Genomic DNA, 17,817 nt, shown 5'->3' with positions numbered 1-17,817 from the left:
TAGAAAAATGAAATATTTTAGGAGATATTATTAAAAGGGCAGAATATTTCCCCTAAAAGACAGGCAAAAACTCAGCCCCCTCCCCCACCTTTCTCAATGGGCCATTTAAGGCCTGGGCCAGTCTATTCTACATAACAAAGATCTACCTCCTTCAGGCAGAGCCATAGCAGGAATTGCCCAAAGCCCTTTCATTACATCATCACCCAGCAAGGCTCAACCAAGCTTGGGACTCAAAAACACAACCTACCCCTGTATGGCCCCATGGGAGTTTGACAACCAATAAGAACACAAGCTCAAATTCAAAACCACAGAGAGGGTATAAAACTCAGGCAGTCTCAGCTTCTCTTCCCTTTTTTCTTCACCAAACATCATCAAGGCATGTGATTCTGTCCACCATTAAAATCATTTTTCCAAGCAGCCACCATGTTTCCAGTGTCTTTCTCCCTACTTGGAACTGAACCCAGAAGGATATTTCTTCCAACATTTTATTGGTGGAAAGTTAAATAAAGACGTAAACGGACTCATTCTAAAATCCCATTTTATTAGCATGAAAATAACTCACAGTGTTTCCTTTCTTGAAAAAATTATATAACGTTTGAAAATCCAAGTGTCCTTAAAGCAAAAGGATTTTTTTTTCCAGTGAAAAGAAGGACCTTCTCTATAAGTGGAACGTTTTTCTCTGAAGTTATTTGGGTAAATATGCGCTTCTCTTGCATTTAGGGGGAGATTACTGTGAGTTCTAAGGATGGCTGCAGCTCGACAAAATAATTTCTAGAGACTTAGAAGATGGTTGGGTTTCTAGGCACCTTAAATCGAAACGTCAGATCTTCTCAGATGGGATTTTGCTCTGGCCAGTTGATGCTTTCTCTTCCTCCCCGCCTTGAGTGTCTGCTTCAACGGGCCCCAAGAAGAAAAAGGGTACAGCTTGGTCAGTGATGGCCACGCGGGTTGCTGGAAAACATGCGTGCGGTCAGTTCCTTGCGCATTAACTCGTTCACTTCATACTGAAGGTCTTTGGAACTGAAGAAACAGAGATTCCTGCCAACGTTTGTCCTTTTAGCTTTGGAAGAGGCCTGTCGGGTGGCCCCGCTCCTGGTGGAGGGAGCTGCCTTCCCACTGGCCTTCGCAGGCAAGCGAGCTTTCCTTTGGTGGCCCAACCGAGACGTCTTAGGCGCAGGCAAACCGGAAGCCTCTCCCATCTCCTTCCTTTTATTCCCCGGCCTCACAGTTGGTGTTTTTTGGTCCTGTTTGCTTTGTCTGAGTTCTGGTTTCTTCTCCTTGGGTTGTATTAACTTACATGGGGTCTTCCCTCCTGGAAGCCGCTGTGCTTTCTTCTTATTTCCCTTTTGGGCAGCAGCAGCCATTTTCCTTTTCTCGCTGCCAGCTCTGGGGCTTAGGGACAAAGGCGTCTGTCCTCTTGCCACCTCTGGGAATTGGATTTGGTGAAGGACAGGTGTGATTGGCTGGCTAGAGAAATACAACTGCCTTGTGACGTAGCAGCTGGAGAGCTTCATAATATGTATCTATGAGGCGTCCATCCTTCCACCCGTATGCAAATACAAGGAATTGTGACATCAAATCCTTCGTTGGCCAATTGGAAAGATGCAGAGGAGTAATATGGTGGTTATTGGTGTCTCTGGGTTTGAAACAGAGGTGAAATCCAGCAGGTTCTGACAGGTTCTGGAGAACTGGTAGTAGACATTTTGAGCAGTTCGGAGAACTGGTAGCGGAAATTTTGAGTAGTTCAGGGAACCGGCAAATACCACCTCTGGCTGGCCCAAGAGTGGGGTGGGAATGGAAATTTTGCAATATCCTTCCCCCAGGAGTGGAGTGGGAATGGGGATTTTGCAGTATCCTTCCCCTGCCACACCCACCAAGCCATGCCCACAGAACTGGTAGTAAAAAAATTCAGATTTCACCACTGGTTTGAAACATACCCAATGAAGTAACAAAGGCAAAGTTAAAAATCCAATAAAGCAATAAATTATTATTATTTTTTATTATTATTATTTATTAAATTTTTATACCGCCCCCTCTCCCGAAGGACTCGGGGCGGTGAACAGCCAAAATTAAAAACACACAATACAAATATTAAAATACATTAAAACAAAATTAAATTATCTTAGGCTTCTCCAATTTAAAACCCCGTTACCCATAAAATTCACCAATTAAAAATTTTTTTTAACCCAGCCCGGCTTGCTGAAATAAAAAAGTCTTCAGGGCCCGGCGGAAGGTCCGGAGGTCCGGGATTAGTCGTATCCCTGGGGGCAGCTCATTCCAGAGGGCGGGTGCCCCCACAGAGAAGGCTCTTCCCCGGGGGGTCGCCAGCCGACATTGCCTGACAGACGGCACTATCCCACAATTAATTAACATCATTTTGATTAAATGTAGCTCAAATGTGATGAAGGAGAGGTTGACATTGCTTGTATTTTAGAGCAGGGCTATCACATCTAAGAGCCAGTTTGATGTAGTAGTTAAAGTGCCAGGCTTATGTTTTAATGAGTTTTAATACAGATTAAGCATGAAGTCAGCTGCCTGGATGCCCTTGGGCCAGTCAATCTCTCTCAGCCCTAGGAATGAGGCAGTGGAAAGCCACTTCTGAAACCTCACCAGGAAAACCACAGGAACCTGACAGGCACACAGATATGAAAACCTCAGATCTGAGCTATAAAAATTCAGGCAATCACTAGATGGCAGCAGAGATCAAAATTTCACAACCCAGGATACAGGTAGTCCTTGAGTTACGACCACAATGGAGCCCAAAATTTATATTGCTAAGGGAGACGTTTGTTAAGTGAGTTTTATTTATTTATTATTTATTTATTTATTAATAAAATTTATATGCCGCCCTATCTCTGAAGATTCAGGGCGGCTCACAACAATAAAACAATCAGTTAAAATTATAAAACACATAATGTAGGTATATAAGTTATATTAAAACCCCCAAACTCTAAAAACCCTCTCAGTCCAGGCTGGGCGATGTAAACAACCATGTTTTTAATTCGCGGCGGAAGGTGCGAAGGTCAGGGGCCAACAGGAGCCCCAGGGGGAGTTGATTCCAGAGGATGGGCGCGCCCAGAGAGAAAGCTCTACCCCTAGGGATCGCCAGCCGACACTGTCTAGCTGATGGCACCCGGAGCAGGCCCTCCCTGTGAGAACGCACCAGGCGATGGGCAGCTGTTGCTGGCAGCAGATGGTCCGCCAAATATCCTGGGCCTAAACCATGTAGGGCTTTATAGGTCATCACCAGCACCTTGAATCTCACCCGGAGGGCAACCGGCAACCAATGCAAGTCGCGCAGGAGGGGTGTAACATGGGAGTATTGGGACTCCCATCACAACCCATGCGGCCGCATTCTGTACCAGTTGAAGCCTCCAAGTGGTCCTCAAGGGCACCCCCATGTAGAGAACATTACAGTAGTCAACACGGGAGGTAACTAGTGCATGAGTAACTGTGCATAGGGCATCTCGGTCCAAATAGGGGCGCAACTGGCGGACCAGACGAATCTGGGCATATGCCCCCCTGGTCACGGTTGTTATATGATCTTCTAAACTCAGCCGTGAATCCAGGAGGACACCCAAGTTGCGCGCCCTTAAGTCAAGATCATTCTGTATCAGGTCAACTCTCCAACTACAGCTTGGCTTTATGACCAGCTGGAGTGAACTGTCCATGGTCCTGAACTCCTTTGCCTTTCAATAAAGGATCTCCATAGACTCCAACTTGGAGAACCAACCCTCTTTTTTTAAAAAAAAATTCTAACAGTAAAAGTAAAGGTTCCCCTCGCACATATGTGCTAGTCGTTCCCGACTCCAGGGGGTGGTGCTCATCTCCGTTTCAAAGCCAAAGAGCCAGCGCTGTCCAAAGACGTCTCCGTAGTCATGTGGCCGGCATGACTAAACGCCAAAGGCACACGGAACGCTGTTACCTTCCCACCAAAGGTGGTTCCTATTTTTCTACTTGCATTTTTTACGTGCTTTCGAACTGATAGGTTGGGAGAAGTTGAGACAAGTAACGGGAGCTCACCCCGTTACGCAGCACTAGGGATTCGAACCACTGAACTGCCGACCTTTCAATCGACACACCCAGCGTCTTAGCCACTGAGCCACCATGTCCCTTCACATAACATATCATAACTTATATATAACATAACGTATCATAACAGTAAGCATTTTAAAAACATAAATATTTTAATAGGGTACCAAAAAATATTATACGCCAAGCGAAGTGAAGCAGTCTGAACTGTGTAGTCAAAAGGCCCCAAAATGTTACCCTTTTGATCATCCCTGCTAATGGAAAGGAAATTATCCGTACGGGAAAAATACAGTGCCCATTTCCCCTTTATTAGAGAATTAGAGCAATAAACTATGACATATTTCAGACATTAATATCCTTGTTCAAATAATCTATCCCAACAATTTCTAAGCAATACATTGATATGGAAAAAAAGATTTCATGGCAGATGCCACTATGATGGCTCTAATATTTTTTTCAGCTTCCATCATCACTGATGCTTCTAAAATTGAGCTGGTGCCAACAAACCCTGTAAGATCAATTCCCACCACAGAAGGTGATGCCTAAACTCTTGTGAACCTTCCAGGATCTGCCCTCAAGCTCAGCATCCTCTGCTTTGGAGTTAGTTCTGCTATCTGGAACAGGGTAAATCTACTAGGTCTCCTTAGTCAGTTGAGCATCCTGCTATTCGGCCATTTTCTGAAAAGTGGCAAGCACTTGCTCTATGTGCTGCAGCTGTGAACGAAGCAAGGAAATCTGTGGAGAAAAAGAGAGTTAAGTAAGTAGGTGGGCCATGCCTTGCTAACCTCATGGCAATGGCTTTCTTTGAGCCCTATATGACATGCTCTCAAAACATCAACTGGGCCAGTGGAACCAAAGAAATCAGGAATCTCAGCATGAAGCTCTTGATACCTTTTGCTCATGATTCATTTTGGCTTTTAAGGAATTTTGCTTCTGAAGTTTTTCTGTGAGATTTTCCAGCTGTTGCTTTAATTTCTGTTGCCGAGATGTCAGTTTGAGGAGTTCTTTGTGAGGATCCACCAAATCCTAGGATGAGGGGGGGAAATCAGAAAAAAACCTGTAGTGGAAGATATAACCCATCTTCTAAACACCCCATTCTCCATCTATAGTCCTTCTATCTCTGTATCGTCTATCTATCATCTATCTATCTATCTATCTATCTATCTATCTATCTATCTATCTTTCTATCTATCTATCTATCTATCTATCTATCTATCTATCTATCTATCATCTGTCTATCCATCCATCCATCCATCCATCCATCCATCCATCCATCCATCTATGGTGTCCATCTTTTTACAGTATTTATCTCTCTACAGTATCTCTCTCTCTCATTTCTCTCCCATCCATCCATCCATCCATCCATCCATCCATCCATCCATGGTATATATCTCTCTATGGTATCTATCTCTCTATCCATCCATCCATCCATCTGTCCATCCATCCATCCACGGTATCTATCTCTCTATGGTATCTATCTCTCTATCTATCCATCCACCCATCCTCACTGGCTCAAGGTTGACTCATCCTTCTATCATCTATCTATGAGGCACTGGCCTATACATGTTCCCTGATGAGAGGCCATAAACTTTCTACAGTCCTTTCAGTCACCTCCTTTCTTTGATTCCCCATAAATCTTGAAGCCAGTAATATGCTAAATTGTAACCCACCTGCACATCCATATAAACGCTAGTATGACCATTGACTTTCACAGCCAGGCAGTTCAGAGGTAGCTCTATTTCCTCAGAATTGGGGAGAAGATTCACAGATCCAGCCAAAGACAATGTCTGTAACGGCTCCTGATATTTCTCATAGGCAGCCCAGGGGGCTGTTTCTGAGCAAGCCAGATATACTGGGAACAAATAGAAAAAATTAACTATAACTGCCACTTTCAAGGTCAAGACCCCAAGAAAAGAAGAAACCAACATACTTTTGATTGGGAACCTTGTTATTACCCTTACTTGGATATATTTTATAAAGTCTATAAATAAATTTCTAATAAACTTTGGAAGGAGAAACTTTCCTCCTCAAATAAACGTAAGTCTTGATCTTCTGCCTACCTTTGCAACAAACCCGGGCATAACTCAAGAGATATTGTGAGTTTCATTCCAGATCATTGCAAAAAAGCAAATACCACAAGAGAGTCAGTGTGTGTGTGTGTGTGTGTGTGTGTGTTCCCAGTGCATATAATTTTTCCCACAAGAAAAAGAGAAAAAAATTGGAACTTTGATTTTATATGTTGACAACACCAAGACTACTGTATGTACAAAAAATGAAAGGACACTTTGATTCCCACCATGGAGAAATGGCTACAGAAGGTGATGGAGTTGGCAGAGATGGCTAAATTGAGCGTTTTGATCAAAGAAAAGAACATAAGTACTTTTGTTGCTACATGGAAACTGCTTCTGGACTTTGTGCTTGAGGTGGAAAAAAAAATAAAACTTTGATTTTGGGTTTTACTGATTAGATTGATTTGTTCTTGTAGAAATGGCTAGTTTATATTACTATGGAAAAGTAAAAAGTTTGAGGTTCGATGTTAATGCTTTATTCTATTGCAACAGAGAGAGTTGAAAGTCAACACTTCTTTTTCTTTTCTTCTTCCCCTCTTTATTTGTCTTTCCCCTTTTCCTCACCACTGTGATTTACTATTTGTTTTTGTATTTTATTCTATAATCCTGGTGGCTCAGCAGACTGATAGCATTGTGATTAACATCAGCTGTCTGCAATTATTGTAAGTTCGAATCTCACCAGGCTCAAGGTTGACTCAGCCTTCCATCCATTTAAAGTAGGTAAAATGAGGACCCAGTTTGTGGGGGCAATAAGCTGACTTTGTATAAATATACAAAGTATGAAGGCTATTGCTTAACGCATTGTAAGCCGCCCTGAGTCTCCGGAGAAGGGCGGCATATAAATCAATTTTTTTTTAAAAAAAAAATCCAATTAAAAAAATGTTTTTTTTTTTTAAATGAGTCACATTATTTTTTTTTTCTGGTTTCCCAGTGAATATAAGTTATGTTTACACCATACTGCATTAATTGAGGAATAGCATTACAGATAGTCCTCAACTTATGACTGATTGGTTGGCAACCTCTCCCTATGGTTGTGACCAAACTCCGGGCACTTGGCAACCAGGCAAAGCACGCAATCACCAAACCGGTTGTTAAACCTACAGCATCCCACCAATGCCTGAGTCTACCATCCTCGGGGCTCTCATTTATTACTTTTGCCTCAGAGCTGTTTATTATTTATTATCTATTTATTATTTAAGATTATGTGCTACCCATGAAGTATTACCCATGTGATACCCTGTTAGAAGGGACTCCACATATCTACAAGCTTTGATAGAAAATAGAGAGTTCGGACTCACTTGTTGGTCGAGCTTTGGTCAGCAGGTAAGTTGCCCTCATGGAGCGTATCACTTGGATAATTTGCTGCACTAACAAGAAATTTGCCTCTTCCTCAGGGTTACACCAATGTCTCTAGAAGTGGAAGAAAATTGCTATTGAAAAGATATATTTTTTGTGCTGTCAAATTCTAGAACTTCACTGTAATTTATTCCAGGAAGAACTAGATATGCCCCAAGTAATGGAGGCCACCAAGGGAGCTTCCATGTGAAAGTTGGACTCACCAAATGTTCAGGGCTTGGGTACCTGGCTACACAGATACTAGGAGACGTCTCCAGGTCTGTCTTGGGAAGCCGCTGCCACAGCTCCTCAGTGAGGAAAGGCATGAAGGGAGACAAGAGGCGCAGAGCCAGGTCTACACAACTGTACAAAGTCTGCTGAGTAGGCAAAAGATGAACTGGATCTCCACTCCTCAGGATGGGCTTGACAGATTCCTTGGAAGAGAGAGCCAACACATTAGTGACGGGAGTGTCATGCCCCCATCGGAGCCTGAATCTGTGGGAGAAGATGAGCTGGAATAGGAGCCAACAGAGATCGAGGGGTGGCTCCGTTGGCTTAGGAGGAAACTGGGGAAGGGCAGGAGTTTTCAGGATCAGAAAGGCTTGTAGACAGGGAGGAGCAGGAGAGACAGAGCTCAGGCGATGAGCAGGGATCACCCCCTCCTGATCCTAGAGCAAGAAGAGAAGAGAGAAGGCAGGAACAACGCAGACTGAGCCGGCTACGAGGAAGGAGAGTGCCCTGCCCCCCTTCATAAGGCACACCTGGGGACTGAGATGTAAGGAGATGCCGGTGGGAGGGGCATTTGTCGGGAACAAGCGTTGAATCTGTGGAGGCTTGTGTGCACTTGCCAAGGTCTGGAGATTACTGTGCTCTGTCTTGTGGGGCTTGCCTGCTTTGCCTACTTCGCTGAACTTCTGGCTCTGGTTACTCTTTTGCTGCCCATGCTAACTGGACTGCTGGCCCTGGTTATTGGTTTGCAAACCTTGCTTACCGGACTACTCGCAGCCAGAGGCTGTTGAAGGTGCATGTGAGAGCTTTGCTCCAGGACTTGTAGTAAATGTGGGGACGTTTGGGGGCAAAGTTGGAGCAATAAAGGGGAGTTAGACCTGTTCTCTGGCTGTGTTGCTTCCATGCCATGCCCCGGGTCATTACATGGAGCTCTAAAACTTGAGGGCCCATGAAAGGTTTAGCACATACACACACACACCAATGAGCTCTGCAGGATTTAGATCACAACTCCTGGAACTGGCATCAGCTTAAGAGAAGCCCGTTTTAACATAAGACACCCCTTCTGGGCACTGCCATCCAACACATCCAGGTCTTTCAGTAAATACACATGAAAAGAGCCCAACATATTGTAGAATAACCTACTTACAGGTAGTGCTCAATTTACAACCTTTCATTTAGTGACCTCTTGAAATTACAATGACACTGAAAAAAGTGACTTAGGATCATTTTTCACACTTAACAACCATTGCAGCATCCCCATGGTCACGTGATCAAAATTCAGACGCTTGGCAACTGGTTCATATTTATGACGGTTGCGGTGTCCCGGGGTCATGTAATCCCCTTTTGCGACCTTCTGACAAGCAAAGTCAAAGGGGGAAGCCAGGTTCACTTAACAACCGTGTTACTAACCTAACAACAGCAGTGATTCACTTAACAACTGCAGCAATAAAGATCATAAAATGGGGCAAAACTCACTTAACCACTGTCTCGCTTAGCAACAGAGATGTTGGGCTCAATTGTGGTTGTAAATGGAGGACTATCTTTACTCCATGTGGGCTTCCAATGAGGAATCTCACATGAAAAAAAAATCAAATCCCCCAAATTCTTGGACTCTCTGTGCATTTTCCTTCTTAACATCAACCTGCTGTCAGGCCTGGAAGCCAACTTTTGCATTGGGCCTTCAGGCCTGCCACAATTACTACTGTGGGAAACTGGGAGGGGAGATTGTATGGAGCAAGGGTGATATGTAGTCATAATAACATTCTTTTCTCAGAGAGTCAAGGACATCTTGCCCTGCACCTGGAGGCGAGTGGCTGGGAGGCATCTCCAGCTGGGATGGTGCTTTGATTGGACCATGTGATGGATTTGTGGGTGCTGGGCAAGGGCTTGGACTTTCCTTTGGGTGGGGAAAACCTGGAAACTTTCAGATTCGGGTTTTCCCAGATGTGCCAATATGACATCTCTAATAAAATGGAACTTTGAGGGACTTCTAGCCTCAGAGTCTTCTTTCGTTGGGGGAGTTACTTGGAACCCTGACACCTGCATGCTTTCCTAGGCCAAACTAAGCTCCTCCGACAGCAAGGGAGTTGTTGAACCCTGAATCAATAGTAAACTCACCAGATAGGTACTGCAAAAATCTTGCACCCAGAAAAGATAAATAGCATTGGTCACAGAATGCAATTTGTAGTTCTCAAAGTGCTGGGCACAATATTCTGCTGTGTGATAGAGTCGGCTCAAGATCCACTGGTCCATCGGAAAGCTTGGGAGGACCTGGAAGGCATAAAGAAAGATAATTCAGAGTCATGATGCCTTTGTGGTATTAATGAAGGTATAGGAGGAAGATTGTGTGGGATAAAAACTGACTGCACAGAAGCCATAAGTATAGAGTTAAGAGAGGATCATATGTGATCTTCTCTTACTTCTCTTTAAGGACAAGTTTGAAAGTGGGATCATTACATTACAGTCCTCTGTCAACCCTGAAGCGGACTTGGCTGAGGCCATCTTTGTGGCTTCAGGGTTGCCACAAGGCAGAAGAGGGGACAGGGAGGGGGGAAAATAGATAGCTGGGGCTTTGCAGTCAAAAGTTTCCTGTGGGAACCAAGGTCATTCCAACAGGTGGCTGGGAGAGGAGTGGTGGAGTAATCAAGCAACCGGCCTATTGGACAATGTGACTGATGACTTGGGGGAAAGGGGAAACTTTCATTTTTTAATTAGGTGAAAACTGCGGGAACTTTCAGAGTCGGTTTTCACCAGTTGTGCCAATATGATGTGTCCAATAAATTGTTCTTTGAGGAAACTACCTGCCTCGGAGTTCTATTTTTCAATGGGTGCATTACTTGGAGCGCTGACATCCTCAATTTATGACTGGTTGCTCAAAGTTATGACAGACCATCCAAAGGTATTTATGACCTGGTTTTGAAGTTCCAATGGCCATCCCCTTGCCCTACATGGTCATGTGAGCGCATTTACTGCCGTTTATAGTGCCCTGTGGTCAAGTGACTATTTACGTTTTTGTTGGAAAACGATATTTACTTAGGATTTTCAGCAAAAAAATGCTTAAACTGTGGCCTGCACTAATGATCATGGATTCATTTAATGACCTTGGTGATTCATTTAATGACTGCTGGATAAAGGGTCACAATTGGGTCGTGATGGTGCACTTATGGCTACCTCAATTTATAACCATAATGGGCAGGCTCCATTATGGTCATAAATCAAGGACTATTTTGCACCCATATGGAAAAAATGCTACATTCCAGATTTCTATAATGCAGCCCCTAGTTTGCACCTAATTGCTCTCCATCACTGTAGTTGTGCTAAAGATGGTAGATGCCGAGACTGGAATTTCTTGGCCAACTCTAGATATGGTCATTTCTAAGTTGTGTTTATCTGGTAAATCATAGCAGAAGCACAGTTCCCCACTTGCACAGCTTCCAAACAACTGTCAGGAGTTAATAATTAACTTCTAATGCAATAATCAATGTCTAGTCTAATGAAAAAAAGGACTAGCAGTGTGACATGATAGCAGTGTTCCAATATTTGAGGGTGCGCCACAAAGAAGACGGGGGTCAGCCTATTCTTCAAAGCATTTGAAGGAGCAATGAATAGAAATTAATCAAGAAGAGAACCAACCTAGAAACAAGGAGAAATTTCCTGACAGTGAAAACAATTAACTAGTGGAATAGCAATAGCACTTAATATATCACTTTACATTGCTTTACAGCCCTCTCTAAGCAGTTTACAGTGTCAACATATTGCCCCCAACAATCTGGGTCCTCATTTTACCGACCTCGGAAGGATGGAAAGCAGAATCAACCTTGAGCCGGTGAGACTTGAACTGCCGGCAACCGGCAGTCAACAGAAGTAGCCTGCAGTAAAGCATTCTAACTACTGTGCCAATGGCTTGCCTTCACAAGTTGTGGGTGCTCCATCACTTTGAAGAAGAGATTGGACAGCCACTTGTCTGGAATCGTATAGGGTCTCCTGCTTGAGTAGGGGATTGGACTAAAAGACCTCCAAGCTCCCTTCCAACTCTGTTATTCTGTTATATGAGATAGTTATCCACATCACCAGGAGTTCCAAAGTTCAGAAGACCCACAATATTTGGGGACCTGACGTTTATTTATCTATGCCTCTTCTTAGTTCTTGACCACATCCAATGATCTTCAACACCATCTGGGCAACCAAGGTTAGAAATATTACCTAAATTGGATATAGGGGTCACCAATGTCTCAACTGAGCTTTCATCCCACACAATAAAAAACAGTGCAATTTTTAAACATCTTCCCACAATTTTATCATAGTTGTCACACCCAGTTACCTGCTCTGGATCCAGAGGGGCAAAGTCTTCCCTCAAGGCTGCAAAAGTGAACTTTAGGGCATTCCACACCTTATTACAGAAATGGGAGGCTTTTTCCATGTCTGCCATATCTAGATTAATACTGGTGCCTGTTGGGATATAAATTAAGTAGAGTCTAAATTTTCAAGCGCACCTATAATAGACCGTTGTCATTAATTTATACAACCAGTAGTTGTATTATATCATGAACTCAGGACTAACTACATGGTGCCTATTGATTCCTCCCACAATATCTCTGCTGACACCCCAGATTTCCTTATTCTTCTGACTCTTTTACATCTCCTTTAAATCTAAATAAATGAACAGGAGATTCTTTGTTGCAAGAAAGCCAGCTTGATGTAAAAGTTAAGGCAGTACTTCACAGCCTTGGAAACTTTAAGATATATGGACTTCTACTGCAGGGAGGGAGGGAGGGAAGGAGGGAAGAAGGAAGGAAAGGAAAGGAAAGGAAAGGAAGGAAAGGAAAGGAAAGGAAAGGAAAGGAAAGGAAAGGAAAGGAAAGGAAAGGAAAGGAAAGGAAAGGAAAGGAAAGGAAAGGAAAGGAAAGGAAAGGAAAGGAAAGGAAGGAAGGAAGGAAGGAAGGAAGGAAGGAAGGAAGGAAGGAAGGAAGGAAGGGTCACCTTAATGAATTCAATGTATGTCTCGATGGGACTTCACCCTTACAATTTTCAAGGTTATATTTTCAACCAGACCAGCACGAAAGAAACTTTTTCCAAAATCTGTATCATTCTAGCCTGCTTGGTTGGCCAACTACTGAGAGTTTGACCAATAGCCAAGTCAATAATAAATTCCTGGTTTCGTTATTCTTGTTAGGAGTTCTTAAAGGGCCAGCAACAGTTCAACATCATGCGAGAAGGACTGAATGAATGAATTTCTCACCGTGGGCATCGTAATGGCAGAGAGCAAACCTTAGTGCATCAGAGCCACTTTCAGCAATTCCTTGAGGAAAATTCTGCATCTGAAAGGGAGCAGAGAGGGGAGAAGTGAGATCACAAGGGCCATGGGAATAGAGAGGGGTGGAGGTGGGGTGGGGACAAAAAAGAAAAGGGCTTACCAGGCCTTCTGAACCGATGACAAGCTCTCGTGGACTCAAATTGCTGTCCTTTAGCTTCTGCTGTAGGACCTGAAACAGGAATAGAAGCAGCCAGTGACTGACAGGAAGCCACCTTCATGCAACCCAAACCCATTTTTACAGGCTACCAAAACCTTTCCCCAAAATCATAGCACCAAAAATATTGGCAGTGTTGTGGCTCCGTCCTCCGAGCCTATCTTATCGGAGGAAGAAGGCTCCAAACATGAAGGAGAGGAGACGGCCAGGCCTCCCTCTCCAGGACCCTCCTCTCTGGCAATGCCTCAGGTGTCTCCCGAAGGTGAAGAGATTGGCCAGGAGCCAGGTGTTTCCGAGCCATCGGATAGGGACGAAGAAACATTGTGGTTGGTCTCACGCCAGCGTCAGAGAGACAAGCGTGCGCAGCAGAAAAGGAGGCGTGCCAGAGATTAAGCTGAGTCACTGGACCACACCCTACAGGCTATAAAAGGGAGTGTGGTGGCCATTCCGACTCTGGGACGGACAAAGCTAATCTCTGGCGAAGCACTTTGCACCTTCGGACACAACACCTATTTTGCTGTGGATTTAATTACAAACTGGACTATTCAAACTGTGTGTATTTTTGCCTGTGTTATCGGAGTAAAAGTTCTTGGCAGGCAGCCACGGAGTTGCTGCCAAGTTCCTTATCACTGACGTTGTGTGTTTGAAGAGTTTATTTAACCCTCGGCTGGCTGGTTGGATGTGTGCTTGGTACGGGGACAGAACAGGCAGCATCATTCTCATGTTTTTCAAGATATAAGCCCCCACGTACTTTAAAGGTACTTAAAGATACTTAAGATGTCTCAGAGTTTTTACTTGGAGTTGGGTTGTTCTGGAACACTGACAGAAGCATTCCTCATTCCCTTAAGAAGATTCTGAGTCTCCAGACTATAATCCTATATCCGCTGTTGTTGAAATAAGCCCAGTTGGGAGGATTTTTTTAAACTCAAAGGGAAGACTACAAAGGAAACTCTTAAATGTCCTCACATCTACCTAACCCATCAGAGCGGGGAGGCAGGGAATGCTGTGGATCCCATCCCTGAGGGAGATACACCTGGTGGGACCCAGAAGAAGGGCCTTCTCTGTGGTGACTCCCTCTCTCTGGAACATCATCCCCCCAGAGATTAGAATGGCCCTCACTCTAATACTTTTCCGGAAGGCGCTAAAGACCTGGTTCTGCCAGAGGGCCTAGGGAACCCAGAGAGGGATGGAGCCCATTAAATGGCTCGTGTGATCTGCTGTCACCAGGGCGCAGGGCGGGGGGTAATTTTATTATGATTTTATTATATTATACTATATTAATTTATTTGATTCTTTTTATTAGTTTTATTGTTTTAAATGAGGTTTTATATTCTGTAAGCTGCCTAGAGTTGCCATGGGCGAACAGGCGGCAATATAAATTCAATAAATAAATAAGTAAATAAATAAATAAAAGCAAAATACCTGCAAAGAGGCCCCATGAATAACATCCAAAGGGTCAATCACGTTCCCGAGAGATTTGCTCATTTTCCTGCCATGAGCATCATGGATTAAGGAGTGAAGGAACACCTGAAGCAGAGACAAAGACGACAGGATGAAGCACAAAACTGTACTAAAAATCTTCACCTTGGATTCTTTTTTCTCAGACACAGAATTCGTAAAATCCTAGAACTGAGATGTAACCAAGCTTAGTTAGGTGACCAAGTCCTACCTTCTGCTCAATCCAAGTTCAAACTTCTCTAAACAATGGCTGTGTGTCTTCTGTATATCAAGGACATCTAAGAGAGAAGTCCATCAGCTCTCTACCTAATTGGTTGCACTGATGAACAAATACTTGAAGAAAATCCTCCTGACATACGAGGAAAAACTGCCATCCTGTAACTTAAGATCACATCCTCTACTCTAGGAGTGTGGGAGTGCTTGAACAGTAGAAAGGAACATGATTTTCTCCAAATAATTTGTATAACTATGACTCCTTGTCATAAGCTACATTCTGGATATTTAAAGCCCCAACTAAACTGCCTATCCTGTAGTGGATGTATTACGGTTCTTCAACAAAAACTGAGGTAAACAATATGAGGTTCCCTATTTTAGGCTATGGTTTTTATAATTCTTCACTGACTTTGGCTGTAGCTGGTGGAGTGCAATCAAACTGAATTCTTTATTTCTAATTTACACCATATAACTGGGAAGACTATAAAGGGTCATGATAGCCCCCTAGTTATGATCTAAAGTGACAAAGTACAACACAGGTAATCCTTGACATAGGACTATGATGGAATCTGCCCACTATGATCATATGTTGCTATGGTCGCAAAACAGATTGGCCACATGGCCAATCTTGATTTTATGATGTTTTTATAGCAGCCATTAAGTGAATGTGGCAGTCGTAAAGCAGATGCTGTGGTTTTTATGCAAACATTGCTGTCATTTTTTAAAAAAACTTGTTTAAAGTGGCTTGTTACGTGCGCAGTTTTGCTGAAAACTAGGAGTGCTGGTTTTTGGCAAAAGCATCATAAACTGCAGTCATGTAATAATGGGATGCTGCACATGGCTGTAAATGCAGCCATGTTGCCGAGTGTCTAAAGTTCAGTCATGTGATCATGAAGGGGGCCTTCAAACTTCAAACAGTTACTATGCGACCAATAATAAGCCAAGGACTATCTAAATAACAATCTAAGCTGAATCCAGTGTGACAAATACAGGGGATGTCAATCAACGTAACAGCCCAAACAGGAGGGATTTCAGAATGACAGAAAAATTAAGAAATGGAATTCAACGGGGAAAATGCAGACAGCGAAGGAGAACACAGTATTAACTAGTAAGTATGTCAGAATATTCATGACTGGGAAGACATGGTAACAAGGTCAGCCAATGAATAGGCATAGCAACTGGATCAGCCAATGAGGGCTGTTTAGAAACAGAAACTTAAGCAAGAGGTCTGGGCGTGGCTTAGCCCTGTGCTCAACTCTAAAAAGAAACTGAAAAGCAATCTCTCCTCTCTATCACATTGGAAGAATCTGCTGTTGGTATTGTAAATTTATTTTCATGTGTTATATTGTATATAAAGAGAAGTTAATGAATCCTGCTGAATCAGTTACCTGTGTTTGCTTTCTGGATTTGATTTTTTGCAACGAACTCGTGACCAAGTACCTAGCTAAGAACAGTGGTGGCGCAGTGGTTAGAATGCAGTACTTCAGGCTACTTCTGCTGACTGCCTGCAATTTGGCAGTTCGAATCTCACCACGCTCAAGGCTGACTGAGTCTTCCATCTTTCCAAGGTTGGTAAAATGAGGAGCCAGATTGTTGGTGGGCAATATGCTAACTCTGTAAACCGCTTAGAGAAGGCTGTAAAGCACTGTGAAGCAGTATATAAGTCTAAGTGCTATTGCTAAGACTAAACAAAGCTTCTCGATGTTAATGGATACTTTGGCTCCCAACTCTCTATTGGGTATTCCTACTACTGTGCCCTCAGGTCCCTGAAGCCCAAAAGCTCCAAAAGGCAAGACACCTGGCTTCCAGCCCTCACCTGAGAGAAAGGCAGTTCTCCGGTTAGCTGTTTTCCCAGCATCACCATCCGGGCGACCCAAAAGAATAGAAGATCACTCCCAGTCTCCAAAAGGTTGTTGGGAAAGAATTGCTGGAGGTCTTCTGTCTGAGGGAAATAAGAGATGCCTCTGAGATCACTGTCACCATTAGGGAACACCTTATTCACAAGGTCCATCTTGGGAAATCATCTAGAGAGCATCTGCTGAAGTTCCCATGTTCACAAGAAGTGAAAAGAGTGAACCCAGGAGCAAGACTTTGGGGTGATTGCCCCAATGTTGTGAAACTTGTTGCTCCCACTGATGCAATTGGTCCACCCACTCCTAAAAATCCAGACTGGAGAAAGAAGACACTTCTTTTTTTTTAGCACACTTCTTTCTTCTTTCTTTCTTTCTTTCTTTCTTTCTTTCTTTCTTTCTTTCTTTCTTTCTTTCTTTCTTTCTTTCTTTCTTTCTTTCTTTCTTTCTTTCTTTCTTTCTTTCTTTCTTTCTTTCTATACCGCCTTTCTCCCGTAGGACTCAAGGCGGTGTACAGACAAGAAAAATATAGACACACAAACATCATAAAATTGCTAATTAAAATTATTACTTAGTTTGGTCAATTAAATAAAACCCAGAATTAGATAACATTTAAAAAATCATTCACACGTTCATATGTTCAGCCCCGCCTGTTGGAACATCAGGGTCTTGAGGGCACGGCGGAAAGCACGGAGATCAGGGATATTCCGTATGTCCGGGGGCAGTTCATTCCAAAGGGTTGGAGCCCTCACAGAGAAGGCCCTCCCCCTGGGAGTCGCCAGTCGGCATAATTTGACTGACGGTACCCTGAGTAGTCCCTCCCTGTGAGAACGAACTGGTTGATGTCTTCACATTCTTGATCAGCCCAGCGATTTCCAGCTCAGTCATTAAACTAGCTAAACCAACTTATGGTTTTCCATGATGGGTGAATCAAGCCTAAATCTCCGTGCCCAAACAGTGAAATGGAAAGACCAGCAATTCAACTCTTGGCTTGATTCTGAAGAGAAAGAGGACAGACTTGGGTGTGGGGTTTATGTGGGCAGGGTCTCTTGCAGCTCCAGTCCCATCAGATCTGGAAGGGGCCAGGTTGGTCGAAAGCTGCAAAATCCTTCTCTACCAAAGTTTTTAAAACATGCTTTTTTTCTATTGTGACAATTTTCACGG

General features: G+C 43.5%; 1 protein-coding gene across 1 annotated transcript in view; it reads right to left on the bottom strand.

The window, feature by feature from the left end:
• Positions 1–4,168: 4,168 nt before the first annotated feature.
• VARS2 (valyl-tRNA synthetase 2, mitochondrial) overlaps positions 4,169–17,817 on the bottom strand; it is a 34,476-nt gene continuing 20,827 nt past the window's right edge. Inside the window, exons 20-30 of the mRNA XM_070936685.1 lie at positions 16,620–16,745; positions 14,555–14,659; positions 13,079–13,147; positions 12,904–12,982; positions 11,986–12,113; positions 9,783–9,935; positions 7,661–7,870; positions 7,400–7,511; positions 5,703–5,884; positions 4,924–5,058; positions 4,169–4,767 (exon numbers count right to left, since the gene is read on the bottom strand). Coding sequence (XP_070792786.1) covers positions 4,696–4,767; positions 4,924–5,058; positions 5,703–5,884; positions 7,400–7,511; positions 7,661–7,870; positions 9,783–9,935; positions 11,986–12,113; positions 12,904–12,982; positions 13,079–13,147; positions 14,555–14,659; positions 16,620–16,745 — 1,371 coding nt within the window. The 3' untranslated portion in view covers positions 4,169–4,695. The remainder of the gene's footprint in view (positions 4,768–4,923; positions 5,059–5,702; positions 5,885–7,399; positions 7,512–7,660; positions 7,871–9,782; positions 9,936–11,985; positions 12,114–12,903; positions 12,983–13,078; positions 13,148–14,554; positions 14,660–16,619; positions 16,746–17,817) is intronic.

This window comes from Pituophis catenifer, unplaced genomic scaffold (assembly GCF_029215685.1).
Source record: "Pituophis catenifer annectens isolate HBS135680 unplaced genomic scaffold, rPitCat1.0.hap2 SCAF_2, whole genome shotgun sequence".
Classification (NCBI taxonomy): domain Eukaryota; kingdom Metazoa; phylum Chordata; class Lepidosauria; order Squamata; family Colubridae; genus Pituophis; species Pituophis catenifer.
The sequence above is the reverse complement of the archived record's forward strand: the minus strand, read 5'-3'. Positions and strand labels throughout refer to the sequence as shown.